This window comes from Cloeon dipterum, chromosome 1 (assembly GCF_949628265.1).
Source record: "Cloeon dipterum chromosome 1, ieCloDipt1.1, whole genome shotgun sequence".
Classification (NCBI taxonomy): Eukaryota; Metazoa; Arthropoda; class Insecta; order Ephemeroptera; family Baetidae; genus Cloeon; species Cloeon dipterum.
This window is the reverse complement of record NC_088786.1, coordinates 34536075-34559729: the sequence shown is the minus strand read 5'-3', so window position 1 is coordinate 34559729 and position 23655 is coordinate 34536075. Positions and strand designations below refer to the sequence as shown.

The window sequence follows — 23655 nt, the reverse complement described above, 5'->3', positions numbered from 1 at the left end:
GGCGTCAGAGCGCACGTTCCTAAATAATTTGCTCGAGCGGCAGAGTGTTTGTGTTTTTATCTCTCAATTGCCGGCGCCGCACACCCGCTCCTTCTGCCATTAGCCATTCAAATCCCCTGCAAATTATACGGAGAATCGTGCCGCCGAGCAGATATGACGCGCGGGTTGCATACGCCGCGAAAGTGCTCACTCGCTCGCTCGCTTGCTCGCTCTCTCGGCGGTTTCCGCGCCGGCCTGATTACTTTTGTGATTTGCTTGCACACTCGAAATGCATGCTGCGTCCGTTCCAATGGCATTGCCAGTTGATATCAGCGGAGAATGCGGTACGAGGCAAAAAAAAAAAAGTCGCTGCCAAAATTGCTTGGAGAGTTTTAAAAATCGACTTGAATCTTTTACCCCAGTTTCGTTCACTTTTCGGAAGCTATCGTTATCAAATAAAGTTTTATGCGTAAAAATATACAAATAAATGGATTGCATCAGGGGAAAATTACCATATGTGACCAAATTTTAAAGAAAAATTGATATCTTCCTTAAATTCAGTGTTGCCTCGCTTTAAATGCCTCTTAATTTTACTTTTTTTTAAAAATTCTAAAGTGTAGAAAATGTAAAAGGGTACCACAAAATGTCCCAACTGACGAAAAATTCCTTGCCGCGACTAAATATCGTGACAAAATTACTCCAAACATTTGAATATTTAAAATTGTTGGCGGGAAAATGCGATTTCTTTAACATTCTTCGATTTTGCCATGCAAGGCCGAAAATTTTTGGAAATCAAAACGATTTTCAGTCGTGTCACGCTCCTGAAAAGTATTTTACGGGCGTCGAGGAGTAAGTAACTTTTGCAATTCCCCATTCGGTCCTCTCTAGGGGAGGACCGGTTCCTGATACGTCTCGATTTAGACTTATGTGTTTGACTTTGTAACATAAATTGTGTGCTTGTGTCAACAGGGTGGCGCGGTGACGACCAGGGTTGCAGCTAGGGGACCATGTGGGTAGGGGTCCCCGAGGGGGGCGGGTCAGGTCGGGCAGGGGGGTGGCTGTTGCTGCTGCTACTCCTGCTGCTGCTCGCCTCCAGGGCCGACTCGGAGAAGAACAAATTCTGTAAGTACAAACCATGTTTGCCTTTCCTCTTGCTTGCCGCCGCCGTCGTGTGGCGTTTATAAAAGTTTGTTCGGTGTAAAAAGTTGTTGGCCGCACCACAAAATCCATTAACATAAAACGTGTGGTGTCGTTCGGCGATGATTGCTGCTCATTATTAATGCACGTGTGCGGCGAGAAAAAGAAGGAGATTCTCGTCGGCACGAATCGATCGGAGTAAAAAGGCCGGCGGCGGCGACTTTTCCGTGGAAACGGCCGTGTTTTGCACCAGCCAGCGGCTGAAATATGTATGTCCAAAAGTGGTTGGTCGGGTTGCCTCTCCGGCAAATAGTATGCAAACGAGCGCTCGAATCGGCCGCCTCTGCGCGCGACCAAATTGTCGAATTACAGTTCGGGATGTTTGGGTCTTTTCTGCCGAGTGACGGATTCCCTGCCAGTTGACGGATTTAAATAGCAAATAACACCGTTGGTTGCATTTGCATGAAATTTGAATTTTCGCTCTACAAGCAAAAGCGGACCGGCCGGAAGGCCAGAGCAGGCGCGGAGGCGTGAAACGCGTGCCAAGATTAGTCGCAAATGTTTGTGGATGCGGTTTAGCGCTTTCAACCTGCAAATTTCACTGTGAAAACTCGTGTTTAGAGGCAAAACCGTTGCTAAATCTCTAAACCATGACACCGTGGAAGATTTTATTCAATTTAAAACTTGGGGATGTGCAAAACTAAATCTAGATTGATGTTTTCTGTGAGTTTAGACTTAGACCTTGAAATGGAGGGAAATCACTTATCATTTATTCGATTTTCCCGTGGTCCGTGGCTCATGCAAAGCCCCTTCTTAAAGTTTTCCTTGACCCACGCCCTTTTATAGACTTCCTTTCCGAAATTTTAGTGAGTCCTATGGTGCCGATAAATCTGTTAAACCTTGAATTAATTCCACTGAATTTATTGCTTTGTTTTAATAAATTGCTACTTAGCGAGGAAAAGGGAGCCTTGGTAGCAGTTTAGCAGTTTCTATCGCTATTTTGCTTTGCGATTAATTAGCTGAAACCAGTCGATCGAGACTTGGCCTCAAATTGGACGAGGAATTCTCCGAGCAGCAGCTCCAAGAAATGCGATTATGCTTGATGTATGTGCACGGTGTGCAGAGGCTTTCAGAATAGAAATTCATAACTCATGCCTACGTTAATTTGGCTTCCAAGATGGTTGCGAGGGAAATATATCTCTCGAGGAGATAAGAATGGAATTGTGCACGAACAAAGGGCTTCTCAGAGTGGAGGCAAGAGCGCACTCCCTGCTCTCTCTCTCTCTCTCTCTCTCTCGCTTTCGTTCATATCTATACACTGTCAAATATGCAAATCGACGTCTTGTCTGCCGGGTGCTCTCTCTTTCTTTCGGAATGACATTATTTTTATTTGAATACGCGCGCTCTCAGAGTGTTATTTTTATCATTACCATCATCTCCTTTCTCCGGCGCGCTGAAAATGCAAAAAAGCCGCCTTTGAAAGGACTGCCACCTACGTCAACTGACTGACTGACTGACTGACTGGCACTCGCTCATTATTATTGATGAAGTGTCGTCAAAAGTTGGCCACAAACTCACTTAAATTGGAGCCAACGGCGCTTGAAACTTACAGCAAACTAAATCACCGCTCGCTAACCCAACGAGCGGGAGGAACGAACACGGAAGGCAGGCAAACTCTCCTCTCTTTATCTCGTCGCGGGCGGATCGAAAGCCTCTACTGCCGCTTCCTTTGTCTGCGCGAATTGAGAGAGAGAGAGAGAGAGAGAGAGAGAGAGACCGGGCACGGGCTGGCAGGCAGACGGGCAAATATTAATTCTGCTGCAGCTCGCCGGCACACGGGGAATGCGCGGGATTAATTTCGAGACAAATTAGACGCGCGCACTCACTCTCCTTGTTTTGAGAGGTTTACCAGTGTTTCTTCTGATTTGACAAACGTCCTCCAGAGACACCGACGCCGTTGCTTTCCGAGTTGTTATCGTTCCTCGTCTCGTGGCGCTATGTCCTTACTTCACCGAGAGAGTAGGCTAATGCAAGCAAAGTCTTTGTGCTTTCGAAATGAGAAGTTGAGCAATTTCCAGCCGGGTTTAAGTGAAATTGCTGGTGCAGATTGTAACTTTTCGTTTAAGTTTAAAGACGCAAACAATAATCTTCCATCGTCGTGTGCGAATCTTGATTGAAATAAGTTAAATCATCTTATCCAGCAAACTGCGATTCCAGTGAAAGATAAATTTTCGTTGAAAACACCGGGGGCCGGATTCACGCGACGCGCAGACATGGCGTCTGGTAGAGTACGGTGGGAAAGTTACAAACGCGTAAATTGAAATTGGCTTGGAGAATTAATCATGAAAAATGGCTTCAGAACAATGAATATTTTTACTGTTATTTTTCTTTACTAACTGCTTATTAGCCCGCGAATTGGCGAGTCGACCTTTAGATGACACATCGGGCTAATAGAAATGTAATGAAATACGCGGGAATGAAATTATTAGGTCGGCACGCCTCTTTTTTGTCGCTTCTGATTGGCCGCTGGACTGTCTCCTGATTGGCCTCCATTAATTCGACGCCATATTGACTTCTGATCGGCGGGAATAAACCAACACAGATCGCAATCCGGACCCCGGTGGTTGAAAATCTGAACTTGACCTTGAAAAGCTCTAAATAAAAACGAAAACAACGTGTAAAACCATCTATTTAATTTTAAAATGCCCAAAACCTTTTTTACGGAACCGAATTTTGTTGTGTAAAAAATTCCCTGGGGTTTCTTTCTCGAAATCTTCGATTTGTGGCGTTTAACAGATTGTAATAAGCAAAATGTGTGATTACTGCGACTGCTAACCGTAACGATTGCTCAACGCTCACGGCGAAAATCTGGATTTTTTTTATGTTTTGTTTTGCCTTGCCTGCTGGTGAAGATTTCTTTCTTTGTAGCAGCAAGCTGCGTGGCAAGAATCATGCGATGGGTTTTCATCAGAGCTTTTTCCTTTCATCAGCAAAGCGCAAGTCGTGTGCGTTATATTAGAAACTGAGTTGCTCGAGGAGAGAGGTGGATGGATGGGTGGAAGAGTAGAGTGAAAGCCCTCCAGCGTCCAAATCCAGCCTATATATATACGTGTACGCATGCGAGTGTGTAGTAAAAATGGGCGAACGAGCGCAACTCGGTGGCAGTCAGTGCAAAGCAGCTCTTTAAGATTTAGCAGCGCCCGTAAAAGTTGTTAGTTGTGTGTACTTTCCGAATGCGTTGCTCTCACGTGCGATACACGTATGAAACTTCGCACACTCCATAATTCTCACACTAGCTCGTCGCGAGCGTGATTAATACACGGTTCGAGTTGGCCAAAGTTGCGCCCGGATTTATGCTGGCGCGCGCGTGTGTAATGTTTTAACTGTTAATTATGTGAGAAAATGCTGTTGGTAAAGAGTTGGCAGACGTGACCGAATAAACTCGACTTTTGATGGCTTTCGCGCAGTGACTCTCGCTCGCGCATGCTGGCTGTTAGAAGCCGGAATTAAAGGGGTGCAGCCGAGCACCATTTGAATATTCATGCCGGCAAAGCAGTCGAGTTGGCCCTGTTAAAAAGTGAATAATTTAGTTTTGTACAGTTTGCTTTGACGTCCCCGGAGAGCACGCCCAGTTAACGAAGGTCACGCTTTCGGCTTTTTTTCTTCGCCTTCCTGCAACATTGAACAAAGTGGAGTGAATTTTTCCGGAATAGTACACCGGCCTCAAATTAATTGGTGCTTGCTTTCATGGAGTGGCCATTTTGTCGGATATTCAAAAACGGAACAAAGGCGGGGGATTAATTTAATTAATTTTTGTCTCTAGGGGAAAATAGGATGAATAGGCTCAGAGAGACAGTTTTTAAAAGAAAGCAGACGGTAGAAGGGTTGGGATGATTCTGTTTAATGTCAAGCAACATCAGCACTCATTATTACTTAACATAATGTGAGCAAAAATTTGAAATTAACGCAATAGATCATTTCCTAGGATTCCAATTAAAAAACTCTATTTGATTTTTACTCCACTTGTTAAGCTAAGTCACTGTCAAATATCATGACGGATTATTTTACGATTATTTTTTATTTTTAAATATTATTCCCGCCAAATCTCTGATTTTACATTCAGATTTGCAAAAACCGCAAACCGCGGTGAACCTGGTGTTTTATGGGATTGATATTACCATCTCCTTCCAACCCCTTGGTGATAAATCAATAGCATAGAAGCGCTCGCTCTTAAATATTTAAAACGGACCAAAATATTTTGATTCAGTCAAGCCGTATTCCAAATTACCTCCACATTATTCTATTTTCTACGATGAAATGTTTTTTTTAAATTACATGCTACAAGATGAGAAATTTGAGCGAGCATACGCATTTTACATTCTAAACGTGAACATTTACGGGTTGGATAATGAGGAGCATCCCTTAAACCCTACGGTCCACCATAGGGGGAGGTCAAGACTAGCCAAACGTTGTTTAATTTTTGCAACTCTATAGGTTGAAATCTGAGATTTGGAGGCTACCATGTTTGCAAGAAATAGTAACAAAATCTCACGCCTTTAAAAATTTGACTATATTTTTATAAATCAGATATTTTCCTAAAAATAGCAGACATCATCAGTTCACGTTAAACCTCTTCATCCTTTCCAGGAAGGATTTAAAACCATCAGTGCTTTTATTATTATTTTTCACGAGTTTTCCGGCAACCTCGCGAATTAAAAATGTTATCTGCCTGTCCTTCGAATCGAATTGAAAATCCCTTTCCTCCCCGTACATGTTTTGCCAGCTCTGGTGTAATTTTAACAAGTCGTGAAACGGCAGCGCATTTGTACAAAAGTAGAGTCGATTGAGCACAAAGAGAGCGCAGACCTGCCTCTCTACTGCCAGACACACACACACACAGAGCAACCCTTTGGCTAGAGGGATGCACACACATCCAGCTCGGCGCACAAAAGCCGTCAGAGCGCATCTCAATATCCGCCGTCGGCAGCTGATACGTGCGAGCAAAACAAATTAAAAGGCGTGCTTTGAATCGTGCGGCCGTCGGCGGCATCTGTCTGTCCGTGCGAGCTCTTTTAATTTACCCGAGCGCAAATAATAATAATCCAGCGCGGGCAACGGCCGGCCGACGAGGGTTGGCTGCCGGGGGTGGCTCGGCCCAAGGAGTTTCCATGGAGATTGATTCTCTGCTCTAGCGTACGTACGTACGTACGTACGAACTCTTGCAGCAAAAATGGGTCACTCACTCGGTGCACGGGAGCGCGGCATGAATGTGCAGGCAACTGGGGCAAACCACCCCCGGTCGCTCCCTCCTCCTCTCGGTGCGCCGCGCCACAAAAAGGGTTGCCACAGCAATTCTTTCCGAATCGATTACCATTTGTCTCGTAATGGGCCTTATCGACGCACTCCTATACCGTGTTGTTTGCCGCTATAAATTGCAGCATCGACTTAAGCTCGCTTAAATGCCGTTGTCGATGATAAATCTCGCAAAAAATGGAGGCAAACTAAATTTTTAGATGCTTTTATTTCCAGTAGCGTTCACAGTGGAGTATGTTTTGTTGTTCATTGAAAACGCTGGCTGCGCTGGCTGAAATTACATACGCTACTGTACATGTTTCCGAGAAAATCAGCTTTATATGATTTTTCAAAAGTGGCGAGCATTATTGACCACAGCAGAGCATGATTTATTTTGATAAAATGAGAATTTCCCTCACCATTGAATCTTTTTATAACAATTTTCCAGGAAAGTCAGAAATAAAATGCAACATTTGGTTTGTTTGATTTATATTTTAGCTCATTAACTAGTGGCTTAAATGTGCGAAATTTCAGGTATTTTTATTTATTCAGTAGAAAACACCAATTTTTTTGGTTTAAACACCGGGGTCCGGATTCACGCGACGCGCAGATATGGCGTCTGGTAGAGTACGGCGGGAAAGTTACAAACTTAAAATGAAATTGGCTTGGAAAATTTATCATGAAAAACCTGAAGCACTATGAATATTTTTGTTGTAATTTCTGAAGTATACCCATTTGATGGCACATCAGGCGAATTGAAATGTAACAAAATACGCGGGTATGAAATTATTAGGTCGGCACGCCTCTTTTTCGACGCTTCTGATTGGCTGCTGGACTGTCTGCTGATTGGCCTCCATTATTTCGTCACCATATTGACTTCTGACCGGCGGGAACCAACACAGATCGCAATCTGGACCCCGGTGGGTTTAAAAAGTGTTGAATTTGTTTGTAATTTTCCAACTATTAAAAAGGTAGAAAGAAAACGCATAGAAAAGGTAGGTGACAACCATATTCCTCGCTTGCAGCAGCCAGAGTCCGGAAAAGCTGCGCCGAGCGTGTGTCTTCTGCTTGCATAATGCACTGCCTGGCGCCCGTATTCCGGCAGATCGCACCTCGAGGCGTCCGTTTGCCCATTTCTAGCGCGGCGAGGATGATGCTAATGAGCCAGTGCTATGATTGATTTTTGACTTGTGCGGTGGGTGAACGGAGGGCAAGTCGGCCCCGCAAGCTAAAGAGGATGTCTGTGCATTTGTGCCAGCTGTGAAAAATGGATTCCGGCCGATGACAGAAATGGGTCATTTCTTTACAAGACGAACGGCCAACTTCCGAACTATTTTCTAAACTGCCCTCGATATAAACAGCAGGCCGCTCGTTTACTATTGAAATTGCTTCGCCATTCGCTGCATAAAATAAGCAACTTGAAGTGGATTGACAAGATGAATAATTTATTATATAGGCTTGTTTATTGTTGATGCGTGAAAACATCACGCGTAAAAATAAACACAAACAATGGTAGGACATTTCTATCTATTTTAGAGATTCCATCTAAAATTAGGGTCGTAATTTTCCAAGGTTATGATTTTCAATGTGCTGAGCACTACCGACTTCATTATTTTCATTAAAATCACAATCCAAACATTTCCAGCTGAATTCTTGTTCCGTAGTTGAGAGAAGCTCGCATTTTAGTACACCTATAAGCTCCTCTCGACATTTTTTATTAAATGAACCTTTTCAAAAGCTGAAAAATTGGCTGTTAAAGTGCCTAGGTCTTTTGTTGTTTAATTATTCTTCTTTCCAGATGATCAGATGAAACACTCAACAAGGGAAATAATTAAATTTTGTTTTTCGAAAGCGCAATTCAACTTCCTCCTCGTCAACGCACTGATTTCAATATATGCGTAATTCTAACTCCAGCCATTTGTTAATATTTATACGTATTTGTTTGTATCTTTTTTTCGTTCCGAAGCCATCATATCGGATATTACGAGGGTAGCATCAGACAATTGAATCATTTCCTCGGCCGTAAATTCTGATATGCGCACGTCACTAGGGTGTATAAAAATGACATCAAGTTCGATTTTCCAGCCAGCCACGGGTGGCGCAGTAAAACGCACACTCCACCCAGCAGCAGCGCGGCCGGCGCAATGTGCTTTGATTTACAAAATAAATATCCGAAAGATACACTGTACGTGTTTGGTCGGCAGGATTGCAATCAGATTGAGGAAGTCAGTCGGAGGCAGTAAAGGCAGAAAGTCGCGCCTCCAACAGCTCTCGCTCATCGTTGGAATTACATTTTTGCTGCCGCCGCTGGTGCCAGCTGACCACTCCGCAAAATGATACACTAAAGCTCTCTCGTATAATATAAATCAATGTGCGATGCCCATTGTAGCGTGCATTTTTCATATTGCACGCGCTCCGTCCAAGCAAGTCCGCCCCAGCGATCGCTTCACACGAACGTCTCTTTCGCTCCAATTTCGTGAATGCCACCAGAATTTGGGTACTTTGAATTTTCCTGTGAGAAAACATCAGCATTAGAAGGAATCTATTTTATTAGTAGATTTTTAAACAAATGGTCTAGTAAGAAAAATGTTTTGAATAGTGTCTATTGTTGTTGGAGGAAATTAAATGCAGCTTCCTAGATGTGTAGCGAGCTGTTCCGTATTTCTACAGAAATGTCCTGCTCTATTGTTCCTCACTAAAGAATATTAATTTATCGCTTGGTGTGCAGGATTTCAACAAAATGTCACCATATGAATGAGCACAGATTTAAAATTGTTGTTTTAAACCTTTCACTAGCGGCGGCCAGATGTGCGATAAAATTGGTTTGCACTGCGCAGATCCAAGATGGCGTCTGAATGGGGGAAACAAAAGCTCTCTTTGGATTCCCGTACGAGTTTCAAGAGTTTGTTTTACGATCCAAAAGACACAATTAGTACAAGTAATGCAAATTAAGTCACAATATTGACGAAAACTTGTTTCTTTTCGCGCATTTTACGTGACCATTTTTTCGCGCCATAATCCACCGGACGCCATATCTGCGCGTCACACGAATCTGGCCCCCGCTTTCTTTTACAATATTAGAAAAGGTTTTGAAACGAGTTTTGACGTGTTATAAACATTTTGATCAATTTATCATCTATGAAATTGAAAAAACGTATATTTCAACCCTCTAGGGTGGTTCTTCCCCTCCCTTTCTTCCATAAAGAATGGCTGAAAAATGAGTTATAGTATTTTATCTAATTCAATTTCACTTCGGCCCCTCTGCAATTTCTCCGAACCTGCCTTTTTTCGCAGCTCCTTGCAGCATCACCATGGCTGTGCGTTTGATCATTAACGGCGGGCTCCGCACAACTGCTCGGGGGCGAAAGCAGCCATGATTTTCCGGTGATTTGCGTGCGATCGAAAGAGTTTGGCGTGTAATCAAACGCAACAATCATAGCCGTTGGCACCCAATAAAGCCGCGCCTAACGACCAAATAAGTGCCCGCCTCTTATTTCTGCAACTTCTTCTGCGAGCGTAATTAGTATTCAACGGCCGCGTCTCATTTGCAATGTCTGCTGTGCGATGCACGTTTCGCCGGGCGAAATGTGTTTCTGACCCGACGAAATGGAATGACGTGCGCGCAACTGCCTCGATCTCTCTCGCTGCTGCTGCTGCTGCCACCGCCGCTTCGTTTTATTCCCATTGATTTATGAATGGGCACGCCAGGTATTGTATTTATGCGCGACCGACTTTGACCCTGGAAAACCGATTATGGTGCCATCGATTTCGATGGAATGCTATTTTTGTTCTGTCTGGCTGGGAATCTTTTATTTCTCGTTGGGTAACCAGGCAAAGGCAAAGTTTTGTTACTAAAAATCAATTTTTCCCATTAGAGATGGTTAAAAATCTGTTTTTAACCAAAAATATAAACTTTGTTAAGGTAAAAAATACACAAAAATAATTAGAAATCAGAGTGCTCAGGGAATTAAATGCAGTTGAAAAGTTATAATAATGGTCCTGAGGTTTTTTGTTGGGAACGATTGGTGGCTGAAAGTGAAAAATTAACGAGTTAAATTATCTCGAACGTTTTCGTTCTTTACAGCACACTGTTTCGATCCCTGAGGCCTCATTAGCAGTGCTTTACCTGCAAAGCCAAATTCATATATACCATTGAATTATTTGCAGAAGACTTTGAATCCTCTCTTTTTCGAAACGATTGCAAAACGCGATCAAAAAGAGAGGCAATATAGATGAAATCCCTGAGCTTTTTTCTGATTTAATGCAAAATGTTTCCCAAGTATTTCCATCACCTCTTTATTCGCATGTCACAAATTTATTGATGGCCTTTTAAAATGCTCCCTTGCGTGTCTTCGCTGAAATTGTGGACGTAAACAGCAATAAATTAAAAGACGATCTTCAATTTAGCAAACACAATAATGTTTATGTACAAATATAGCGCCCGCTTTTTCATTTCAGTAAAGCATCATGGCGTTCGGAGTATACAAGAGATACAGCATGTTCCCCCAATTTTTCATCTATTTTTAAAGCTTTCCAATTTGAATAAAATCAAATTGAACTTCAAAGGAATCTAAAAAACAGAATCTGACTTTTGAAAGTGTATTTAATGGGTGCAGCGAAGAAGTTCAGTGCTCGATCATTTCAATAAGAAACGACAAGTCAAAATAAAATACCAGCATGCATACTTTGACGCTGAAACTATAAGTATAGGAATTATAATATTTTATAATATGATAAGGAGCTTGAAGTTAGTTCTTTAAATTCTGAAAAATGCAATGCACCTCAAGAATCAGCGGGGCCCAGATTCGTGCGACGCGCAGATATGGCGTCCGGTGGAATATGGCGCGAAAAAACGGTCACGTAAAAATGCGCGAAAAGAAGCCAGTTTTGGTCAATATTGTGAAATAATTTGCATTACTCTTAACTAATCTTTTGGATCGTAAAAACAAACTCTTGACACTCCTGCGGGAAACCAAAGAGAGCTTTTTGTTTCCCACATTCAGACGCCATCTTGGATCTGCGCAGTGGGATCACATTTTACCGCACATCTGGTCCCGTTTTCAAGAATCGAATCGATTTTTTTTTGTTTAAAATCATTCTTTCCAATTTTTTGCAAGTTTAAATTCATTATTACCAATGGTTTTGAAATAAACGCGAACGGTTTGTCCCCATAGCCGTGGAAGCGCAGGCAAAAAGACAAATTGCACACTAGTGTTTGCCTCTCCATATAATTACAAACTTTGAAGAGAGCTTTTCAATCCGCCGTGAAAGGCTGGAGTGGTGCGCTTTGCGCTTACATACACACACACTCGAAATTGCCAACAAAACGCACGTGTCCGCTCCCTCTCCACACTACAGTGCGCGCATTCACGCTTTAAAGATCACACGCGCGGGAGGGCTGAAAGTTTTCTCCACTCCGCGGGGATGTTTACTGCATATAAATATTTATTTGCCCGAGTCGACAATGCAGCCTGTTCAGCCCGCCTAAGTTTTCACACTTTTCTTATCAGCGCGACAGCCCTGCGGCGGCCTTAAAGGCATAGAAGGGAAAAAGCAGCAAAATCCGCCGCAAAAAAATGAGGCGATGGTCATTTTCTGCGGCCTCGTTCCTTTTCCCCCTCCGCGGTCGTTAATTTTAACAAGATGCATGATAACGAGCACTTCCTCTTGGCCTGTTATATTATATTACTCCTTGATGTGTACACGACAAGAGCCAGAGATCCTTAATAAATATACACACACGAGATTTGACTTTTGAAAAACGATATTCACCCGACGGCGTTCGATATTTCTGCTCACTGCACACGCTGAATCGTGAATTTCCGAGTTTTGCTTGGCGAAATCGCTATGGAAACTGGCTATCTTCAAAAAACATATTTTTTTAATATCATTCACAGCACGAGGGGTTTTTAGCTCAGAAAATTACATTTCCTCGAATTCTCGAGGGAGAGTTGAATAATGAGGGAAAATGTGAAAATCTTGTTGACGATAAATATGCCACATTTTCTAATGGTAAAACTTAAGAATAAAAATCTACCAATGGAAAAAAAACGTAAAATGATTGTTTAATTCCATTCGGTCTATTTCAAGTGGAAATAAATTCACCATTAAAAAATTATTGTAGGGGCATGTTATTTTTAGAAGGAATAATTTAGGGGAAATATTGTAGATTAACGAAAAATGAATCCAAATTTAGGAAGATATACTACAATCTCAACTTAAATTTCGATTCTTAGTAAATTACCAAATGGATGTCTCTTTAAATTCACTTGAAGCGGTTTTAGTGGGTATTAAGTAGCTTAAAATGTTTAAATCTGGTGTTCCCACAAGGAAAAAGTCAGTTGTTGTTATCATTTCACAGTCTCAGATTAATAAAATTTGAGTAGAAGAAGGCATTCGTTTTTAACACTACCGAGATAAATATTTTCATCCATAAACTCAGTGGGCAATTGCGTGAAGAGCAGCGGAATCGCTGGGTTATTTTCCTTTTTTCCTCGCGGTTCTGCCTGCAGTGCCTAGCTGCTGCCACCACACGTATTATTGTAGCGGCGCACGAGAGAGAATTCCCGAGCGAACGGCTATTTTTCAACAGCTTTTCCCTCGGTGCCCAGCACAGGGATACCCGATCCGGGGCGGTCGTGATTTGCCTCGCCGAGCAGCAAAAGCTTAAAACAGAGATCAACTCCCGGCCCCGTGTTATTTACGAGCAGGCGTAAAAATTTAACGCGTCGATTTTGATTTAACGAGTTTCTCGGCCGCTTGATTGGCCCAGTGCTTATGAATGTCGCACCGCGTGTAACATTTTGATTGCTTCTCTCGTAAAATGATTAATATTATATCGTGTGTCTCACTACAAGCTTCAAAGGGGAATCGACAGTATCAAATCAATATTAAGTTATTTTGTGCCGTTATTAATTTTTTGGCCAGACCCAGCGGGGTCCAGATGTGCGATAAAATTGGTTCGCACTGCGCAGATCCAAGATGGCATCTGAATGTGGGAAGCAAAAAGCTCTCTTTGGATTCCCGTACGAGTGTCAAGAGGTTGTTTTAACGATCCAAAAGACACAATTAGTGCAAGTAATGCAAATTATGTCACAACTTGGTTCTTTTCGTGCATTTTCACGTGACGGTTTTTTCGCGCCATGCTCCACCGGACGCCATATCTGCGCGTCGCACGAATCTGGTCCCCGCTGGCCAGACCAAGACCCTTTTAAGCCTTTTTGGGCAGAAGAATTAATTATTTAAAAATTCAAAACTTCTTTTAGAACGGAATTTTTCACTACCACAATTAATTTCTGCCTTCAGCGGTCATTTTAATTCCCAATCTTTGTGGTATTCACAGCTAATTCTTTTCAAAAATTGATTGTTCGTCTGCTGGAATTGTAAATAAATTAAGAAAAAAATGCTCCAAAAATCATATAGAAATATAGAGGTTGAATCAGGTTTATTGCTCACGCATAAAGCTATTTTATTTTACCAGCTTCATAAACCAACGCTTGATACCCCGATAAGCACGTTTTATTTGTTCATTTATCAATCTGCCAGCTTTCGGGCGGCATGATAATTTCGAGTTAATTAACTCGCTAAAGAGATCGACGTACAAGGGTCAATCGGAAAGCAGATTCGCTGAAAGGCAAACAAACCGAAACCGTGTCGAGGGGCTAATTCTCGTAAATCATATCGTCCACTGGTGGCGCAATCACAGCGCGTGGGCATTGTGTGTGTGTGCGTGTGTACGTTTGTGCAAATACACCATCACATTACACATATATTTGTATACAAAACGCGATCATAATGCTGCGCGCTCCGTCATTATTCACGCGGAGGCAGCTTTAAACGGACTTTTGCAATCGCGCGCGCTGTGACTAATGCATTATATCTGCGTGAATCCATCAGCAGAATTATGGATGTACAAATGCAAAAGTATTACGGATTTTATTCCAGCTTTTGCCCGCCGCGGGACGTAAAAAATTGCTGATTTTAACAATGGGCTGAAAAATCTGCTGGTGAGAGGAAATATCGAAGTTTTTGTTCACTATTTTCACCAGGTTGACGCTATAGAAATCAGTTTTATGAATAAACTAGCTAATAAAACAGATTGATGTAAATGTCATGCCGTGAGTATAAATAAAAAAATCAATTTATTTATCTCTCGATCTGTTCCCATGCGCTTAAAAAGGTTCAACATCTACTCTCAAATTTAATTGTGAATATATTATACAGATTGTAAGAGTTGTTACAATAAAATTTCCCAAAAATCTTAATGAGCTTAAACAGTGAAAACATTCATTCAACAATCTGCTCAAATATGTACAAAAATCACAGAACGGAACGGCAGCAATCACGTTTTAGGGAACTATGTATTTTCCACGTCCCCATTAAACAGGGCTCGCATGCTGGGGAATAATTTATTTTTGTCTCATTAGACGCACGATACCGCCCCCTCTCTCCCTCTGCTAATATTGATTCGAACACGTTGCGTAAATAAAACAGCGGCCTAGCACTTTATTCTACCCACTGACACACGAGAAAAATTATGGTCGGAGGCGGCTGTCGATCCGATTGATTAAAAGTTGTGCTGCTTCATAATTAATCCTCTCTCTGAGGCAAATAATAATTATTTCGGCGATAGTCTCTAGGGCCGCGCTGCAGGCGGAAAATCGTTCGGTTCAACCCTTTTTGGTTGGCAGCGGGTATAACTCTTCCATGAGCAACGAATTAAAGCACCAGAGGGAGTCTGCCTAGCTAGCTGTCTTGAATTTTTACGACCACTCACGGAGAATCTTGCTCCAACGCAGCAAATCGATATCTGAATGGCAGCACGGGTTAAACAATTAGCCACACATTGCTACAATATCAAGTGGATCTCTGTCAGAAGAACCTTTTAGAGGAAATGAACAACAATTCGCTCTTCAATGGAACTTGGGGAACTGAGGTTGATTTTTTGAAAACAGAATCACGGAAATTAAAGAGATAGTTAATGATTTTTCTTTAGCAAGTAGCAGAATTAATTAATTTTTGTGGAGACAATCTTGAAAATAATTTGGTAGATCCAGTAAACAATTTAAATCCAGATTTTCGCGAAAATCTGCCTGACATGACTTTGTTTCCCTGCTTTTTTAGCGTTTTTAAACTAAATTCTTTGAGAATCGCAAGACTAAATAAGCAACCAAACCAACAACAAAATGATCAGCTATTCCAGCGGGGTTCAGATGTGCGATAAAATTGGTTCCCACTGCGCAGATCCAAGATGGCGTCTGAATGTGGGAAACAAAAAGCTCTCTTTGGATTGCCATACGAGTGTCAAGAGTTTATTTTTACGATCCAAAAGACACAAGTAGTTAAAAGTAATGCAAATTATGTCAAAATTTGGTTCTTTTCGCGCATTTTCACGTGACCGTTTTTTCGCGCCATACTCCACCGGACGCCATATCTGCGCGTCACACGAATCTGGCCCCCGCTGACTGAGCTATTCAAAATAAATCTACAAAACATTTCTTGTGTTATTTGATTCTCCGCTGGCGTGGCAGAAGATAAGCAGAAACCACTCAATTACCGAAATCCTTCCTGGAAACAGAAAGAGGGAAAGACAGCTCTCTCTCACCGCCATCCGGTGACTGCAGGAGTCCAATTTTGACGGTGACGCTTGATCAATCGGCCGCACCACGACCGCAATTAACAAAAAGCATCCTTGCCAAGCGGATTTGAACGCTTTTTTGGCGGCGGCCAAGTGGCGAGGAGCCGCGCAGTCTGGCGATAGCCCCAGTGGACCAATTTCGCCGCCTTGGGGTCACCCCCCGTCGCATCACCCCTCCTATCAATCACGGCTGGCGGATGAGAAGAAGGAAAAAACCGCGTCTGAGTGCGAATGATAAGGAGATTATTGCGCCTATATACCACGTGAAAAATTCGCACGAATATAAATATCCTGCGGTGCGGGCGTCGGGGCAAAAGTGGCGGTGGGATTTGCACCTCACCTCGCTGCCAAGTGCGTATGAGATTGCCGAGCAGAAATTTCGCAGCATGACGTTTGCGCCCTTTAAAGTTTCACGATATGGCTGGAGTGCGCCGCCGCTGCCAAATATGCTTGCGGCTGTTTTTATGCGCGCGAGAGGTGTTTGCCCTCTTATTGAAATTCCAAATTGAACGCCCCGTGAAATTGAAAGCGAGTTAGCAGGCCCGCGGTGCTCGTTTCTGAAGGTGTTATTTCCGGAAACATTCGCTTTGAGCAGAGGGGTTCGGCATCAGGTAACTGATTCTGAGATGAAATTTTTTCCTCTCTTGATTTGATTTGGCGAGAAGGGTCTTTCATAATTAATTGATGCTGTTCTAGTTCACGATTGAGGAGAGGAGAGCACCTTAAGAATCTTTTAGAGATGATGCTACAATATCAATTCACCAGTTGCATAAACCCTAAGTGTTCGAAGCCGCCACCAGATGGCGCCACCGTAGACTTTCGCTTTTAAGGCACTTCCGCTGCGATTTCAGACTCAATCTAGCTCATGTGCATTCTTCAATTAATTTGCTATTTTTTGACGTGTTGAAAATCAAAATCGGTTCAGCCAATCGCCGCAGAATCGTGAAAAACTATTTTTTGAAATAAAAAAATATTTTCCAACGTTTCTACGGCGAATGGCTGAACCGATTTTGATTTTCAGCACGTCAAAAAATAGCAAATTAATTAAAAAAAGCTAAATAGCTCTAATTAATTGAGTCTGAAATCGCAGCGGAAATGCCTTAAAACCGCTTAAAACAAAATTTTTAAGAAAGTCTGTGGTTGCGCCACCTGTTGGCGGCTTCAATAACTAAGGGTTTATGCAAATGGTCAATTCATTTTAAAAATAAAATTGATTTGAAAAAATGATTTTTGCTCTTGAAGATAAATTTGACGAATTTATCAGTTTTCAATTTTTCAAATTAAAAAAAAGAATCGGGAGAGGTGAAGAGTCCCCTCGGTGTGATTCTGTGTTTGGTCTCATCTCAAATTCTGCTACATTTTGCGTTAAATGAAGTATTGATCAAATTATACCTGCTATATTGGCGGTTTGGCATCAGCTACTGGGACAAGCAAGCGTTGAGTCTGCGTGTGTCGCTGCAAGTACATGAGGGGTGCAGTGGCGACCACACAATCAAAATTGTACATGACAAGTATTTCTAGCTTTTAAAAAACGGAAAAAATTGTTATCCAATTTTTATTTAGTTTTATTTTCCGAGAATTTTAAGGTCAATATTAAAAAAAATTAAAAATTTGATCACCTTTTAGAAGTTGTGCAGTTTTTCCACTGCATTTTAGCAGTTGAAAAATTATAACCCAACCCTCGTGGAAGCAATATGGATTTGTGGCGGTACAACAACGCGGTCCTGCATTTTGTTGGAAGCCAACAATTGTCGGCGGTTTGAATTATTGTAATTTTGCATTATTGTTTAACAGCAGAAAGATGATTTTAAAATAAGAATTCAGTTTTCGTCCGTCAGCCACACGGTGCTGACGTGATTCGTTTAATTGTGCAGAACCCGATTCAAAGGGGTGAGTCCAACCGTCAGTTAAACTAAAGAATTTGTAACTTATTATTGTAAACCATTTCAGTTCTTGTACTTGATTTAAGTATCCGATCGGATTTGCAACTGTAACCTAATTCACCAAACAAATTCTTCATCATTCCAACCCTTCTATGTCCCAAAGATTTATTTGGAATGTCAAAAATGGTCCAATGATCAATTCGTTGGATAAAATACTGTCAAGAATCACAAAAATTGAATTTAAAAAATTCAATGTTGAAATACGTTTCATTTGTATAACTTTTTCGAGCAAATAATCGCTTTAAGATTTGAATCGAAAATGTTTCGATCGCTGAAATTGAATTTCACCACTTGTCAAAACGCACTAACCAAAGATTTTCCTATAGAAAGAAAATTCCACCAAAGTTATCGCTTCTGGGAGAACGAGCATCTCCAGTAGTCCAATGGTGGGCGTCTGAATTGCGAATGCACTTGCATCAAACAACCCTGAAGTGAATATCGGCGGGATTGTTTCCGTTCTCGGCACTTGAGAATGCCTCCCGGGACGTCGCCGGGACTGATTCGCCGGCGGAATGCGGCTGTCGGCACGCTTTTTCCATTTAAACAGGCCGGATTCCTTGCTTTTCCAATTTCCGAAACAATGGCGACGAGGCAAGCTCTGTCCGGCTCGCACTTTTCTTCAAAGACGCGTGTTGCGAGGCGGCTTTAAGGGGCTACTGTCTTAATCACGCTTGCCGGCTGGCCGGCTGGCTGGACGGAAACTTTTTGTGCTGCATTATAATGGCACACAGCTCGCCGCCGATGATGAGCTTATATAAAAGTTGCCGAAACTTCTCCGACGCAGAGTAAAACCAGGCGCGACGATGTTTAATTTCGCCAAACTTTCGCCGAGGAAAAATAACAAGCCGCGTGGAAAAAGCAGCAGCAGCAGCAGCAGCAGTCTCCGGCAAAAAAGTGTCATCGTCCACCTGTTTTTCCAGCCTTTCATGAGAAACGATCGCGAGAGATTTATACCGGGTGGCGCTCCTTGTCAAACGAGAGCGTTATTTGTGCGTGCTGTGCAAAAGAAATAGAGAGAAAGAGAAAGCCGCGCTCGGGCTGAATTCAATGCAACCGAAATAAAGTGCCGCCGTCGTGTTCCGTGAGAACAAGAACTTATTGACAAATGCTGTGCTTTTCCTGCTCACCGAAAGCGTGTGTATACGCACAAAACGTGCGGATTTGAACGGCAGTTTAGCGACGCTTTGAAAGGCACTTTTTCCCACCCACGCGCGGTCGGCAGAAAAAAGCGTTTCAGCTCGATCCACCGCCGAGAAGAAAGTGTATATCTACAAATTACATCAGACATGCGACATGGTAATCATGTGTAAATCTAGATAAAAGACGGAACTTTCTGCTTTTTTCAAAATAAATGCACTTTTTGAGCGATTTGCTTTTTCAATTCATTTATCCGCCGCGAAATAAAACTCTTTCTCCGTATTCGCACAATGATTTAGAGAAGCCTTTCCTATACAGCAGAGAATCCGGTGCACATAGGAAGAGGAGCAGCGAGAGGATGATAATGGTCCATTTGCTCCACGCGACGGTCCATTTAATACAATAACGCATCAGGCAGAAGCAGCGAGATAATATTTACCATGGCATAAATTTCCCCGACGCAGCAGCATCAGCGTCGTTCTCTCCTGCGACAAAGAGGGCAAAATTTTAATAAAGCCGCGCGCGCTCGATGCTCTTGTTCCTCTCATTTAAGAGGCTCGAGACATATTGTATTAGCGGAGAGCAGTGATTATTTCCCTTTGCCTCTTTCAACAGTCATTTTCTACTCGGATCATCCAGGATGGTGCAATTATTCTGAGGTTAAAGTAGCACTAAACCAAGAACAGAGCCACTTTCATTTTTTTTAACTCTCCCGCAAAAAATTAAAATAAAATAAACAATTTTTTAACACTGCATTTTTACAGCTCAATGCAGCGAGAAATTAGATCTGTATATTTGATCCTTTTTGCAGTATTTTGATAGTTCTTTCTTGAATTTTTGACCTTCCTACATGTATTAAATCCAGCGAGGGCCAGACTCGTGCGACGCGCAGATATGGCGTCCGGTGGAGTATGGCGCGAAAAAACGGTCACGTGAAAATGCGTGAAAAGAACCAAGTTTTGGACAATATTGTGACGTATAATTTGCATTACTTGTACTAATTGTGTCTTTTGGATCGTAAAAACAAACTCTTGACACTCGTACGGCAATCCAAAGAGAGCTTTTTGTTTCCCCCATTCTTGGATCTGTTGGAACCAATTTTATCGCACATCTGGCCCCCGCTGATTAAATCATGGACAAATAATTATGTTTATTTTTTATCTAATTCCTATTCATTAATTTCAGTCATGTGAGATTCAGGAAGCAAAACAAATTTGCTTTAAACCATTTCAATTTAGCTCTCTCGTGTAAAAAAAGGCTTCCACCGCTCACTCTTTGGATTGTGCGTTCTGCGTTCTCTTTGAGCGGGGAGTTACAATTTATTTACGCGGAGCGCCCGTGTCATTGGCGACTTTTCAGCTCTCGTCCCAGTTTTTGAATTAATTGGCCCGGCGCTGGGAAGGCAGGCAAATTGCTCTCTGACAAACAGACAGCGGGAGCGAATTACGCTCTGACGAATCCACCGGGCCGATACCACGCGCCGCTCCAATTCTCGTGTCCTATTATGCAAAATATCGCCGCCGTGCTGGCGTTGTGCGCCCGCCGCTCCACTCCAAAATCCAATTTGCCCGACGCGAAAAGTCGAGAGCGCGCGCGGCAGAGAGAGAGAGCGCGCGCCGAGCGGTTTTTTCTTATTTTACGACGCCCGAAATCAAGTCTCGTGTGTGGCGTGTGATATGATGAACCTGATGCTCCGGCACGGGTGTAAATATCTCGCCGTGCGACGATTCATACGCAGAAAAAAGATTCAAAGCGCGACGACTGCTCCTTTCTTCGCAGCCATCAAAGCGTGCAGTCGCTCCTCTTTCCCTCGCTTTTTCCTCTTTTCCCGAGCGAAAACACGCAACCTGTGCACGAGACAAAACCAGTCTTTGAAGTGCCAGAGTGTATTTGAATAAAAATTCAGCAGCCACCCCAGTTTAGGCTCTCAGACGGCGCCATTTGTCTGGATTCGATGCACCTGATTGCGGGAGTTTCCCCAATAGGAATGTGTCAACCGCTTCGAAGAATTGTATCCGAATAAGGCTTTCTGACGCTCTAGAGTGACTTGAGTTTTTTTTTCGAGAAATCAACTGCAGTCTTCTGATGTATGCAACCTGCGCATCTGCTCGGTTGTGCTCGTTGCCAAGCTACTATTCAGGATCATTAACTTTTCAGCCATTCATGCACCTGGCCTGAAAAAATAAATTACACAAAAGGGATACGGTTCATTTCTTTGCAACCAACGCATCAAACTGTCGGGCTAGAATAAAAAACAACATTTTATAGGATGAAAAATTGCAATCGTCGCTAAAAACTTTGTTTCTAATCAAATCAGGTTGTTGAAATAGCGTCAAGGTTGAAATGCGGGTAGTTTTGTTGAAGCCGCGAGCTTTCACAAGATTTTATCACTTTTTCTCATTTGAATTGAAATCAGCAAGGGGGGCACAGTTGATTGTTTCCAGCGGTCGTTAATCCAAAGCCCCCTGCAGCGTTAAATTTTGTTTTGCAGGTTAATTACTACACTGAAAAGGCTTGACTGGCTAAAACAACTAGCTGTACCGTTTGGGAACGACTTATTTAATTATACTCTTAAAAAAACTCACCTATAGCCTTGTTTTAAAGTCTGCGCAAAGAATTAGTATTTTTTTTTACAAAAACGGTATCATTAAAAATACTTACCAGAAATTGGAACAATTTGAAAAAAAGGCAAATTTTTCCAACTCTAAGCGGACAAAAATTTTGAAAAAAACACAAATACAAATGTCCAGGAGTTCCCAACATATCAAAAGTAGCCCAATTTTTCCCAGATTTAAACAGACGTGGCTGAATGTATATCTCGAGCAGAGAAATCATTTTTCCTGCGGTGCGCGCACATTTGGCCCGAGTCAATAGGCAAAAAGCCGCACTCGGCACTTTCGAGAGTCGAGTTTACGAAAGCCAGCAGAGCGTCGAGTGGCAGCTCCTTTTGTTCGCTGCGGCCTACTCGATCGCCGTCGTTTTCATTTCCTGCGATTCGCGGAGACGCGCGCGCAAATCTCCTTCCTTTCGCCCGAGCTGCAGCCGGCTCCTCGCGTCATTACGGCCGAAATAACAGATTATAATGCCACCCCGTGCAAAAAGTAGTGCTGCGCCCGACTCACTCTCGGCGACAATTTCGGAATGCACCCAAACTCATTAGCAGTTATTCCGAACGGCAAACCATGCACGCGTTGCTCGTCTTACAAGAGGGGCTTCTCGTGCTTTTCAAATGCAATCAGTGTTTGAGAACGGCCAATATTCCTACGGAGCTTTCTGAATTTCACTCAACATTTGGACAAAAGTTTGGTCAGCAAATTGTAAAAAGGATAGGGAAATAATTGTAAAATAATTAGAAGCGATTATCCTGTCCAAGTAGAGGAACATAAAATTAAATAACTTTTTAATTTTTGCCCTTCCTAATTAATGGATTTCTGCAATATTTATTTGTTCGAATATCTGCTTGTGGCATCGAGAGTATCGCTTAACCCTCTCTGCGGCCTCAGCATATATGATTAGCACTCGGACAAGAGACCTGCTCTTGTGTAGTCGTCCGATTGAAAAGCCGCGTCGATGGGCTTGTGTATGTATGTTTGGCGGATCAAAGCAAGAGCAGATCAGTGAGGGAGCAAAAAATCGTCTCGTGCAATTCATCCCTTTGACGGTGGTGATTAAGTAGGAAGCTTGAGCCTCGGCCCCGGAATCGTTGTTAATTTAATGATTCAGCCGCACGGCGTAATGCTGGAATAATAACATCGGCGGCGGCGGCGGCGGCGGATTGACTACCCCCGGCGGAGCGTCACTCACCCCTCGCTGCATGGTGGTGTGGTCAGCGAAATGGGCAAACTTTTCTCTCTCTCTCTCTCTCTCTCTCTCTCTCTCTCTCTCTCTCTCTCTCTCTCTCGCTGTGTCCGCCCGCAAACACAAAAGGCAAGTTGCCAGGATGCAAGCGGCGAATTGCAGGCTGCGAGTGCGAGCGAGCGAGTGAGCGGCCCTCCTAACTCACTCACTTACACAGAGGCTGCTATAGTGGCCCAAAATCAATATATGGACTGGAAGCAGGAGGAGGCAGGCGGTGTGTGTGTAATGTGGAGGGTGCTGTGTGTGTGTGAGAGAGAGAGAGCGAGGACGCGAAAGGGGTTGAGAGAGATAGCGTTGCTCTTTTTATTTCCGTGCCAGCCACGCTCCACTGCCTCCGTTATTTGAAATCTCGCCCGCCGCCCGCCGAAACTGTTGATTTCGCCAGTCTGCAGATTTATTAGATTCCGAGTAAAAATGAGACACGCTACGCTCACCAACCGCCTGTCCAGTCAAAAGACCAATCGATTCTTTCGCAACGTGGCAATGGAAATAAAAAGGCTAACAAATTAGCAGAATTGTTGTTTTTGCCTAAAATGATAACCATCAACTGATTGTGAGTTCAACAATCTCTATATATAATCTATAAAACCTCCACAACACTGACTAAAAGATCTTTATTTTTCAGTCACGTGCGAAAGAATTAAAGTGTTAATTTATTTGCAACTTTTTACA

General features: G+C 42.7%; 1 protein-coding gene across 3 annotated transcripts in view; it reads left to right on the top strand.

Annotated features, from left to right (window-relative positions):
• Positions 1–23655, top strand: part of loaf (lost and found) — a 72003-nt gene that overhangs the window by 7609 nt on the left and 40739 nt on the right. For all 3 annotated transcript variants that reach the window (XM_065491310.1, XM_065491292.1, XM_065491302.1), the window contains exon 2: positions 949–1101. In XM_065491310.1, coding sequence (XP_065347382.1) covers positions 987–1101 — 115 coding nt within the window. In that variant the 5' untranslated portion in view covers positions 949–986. The remainder of the gene's footprint in view (positions 1–948; positions 1102–23655) is intronic.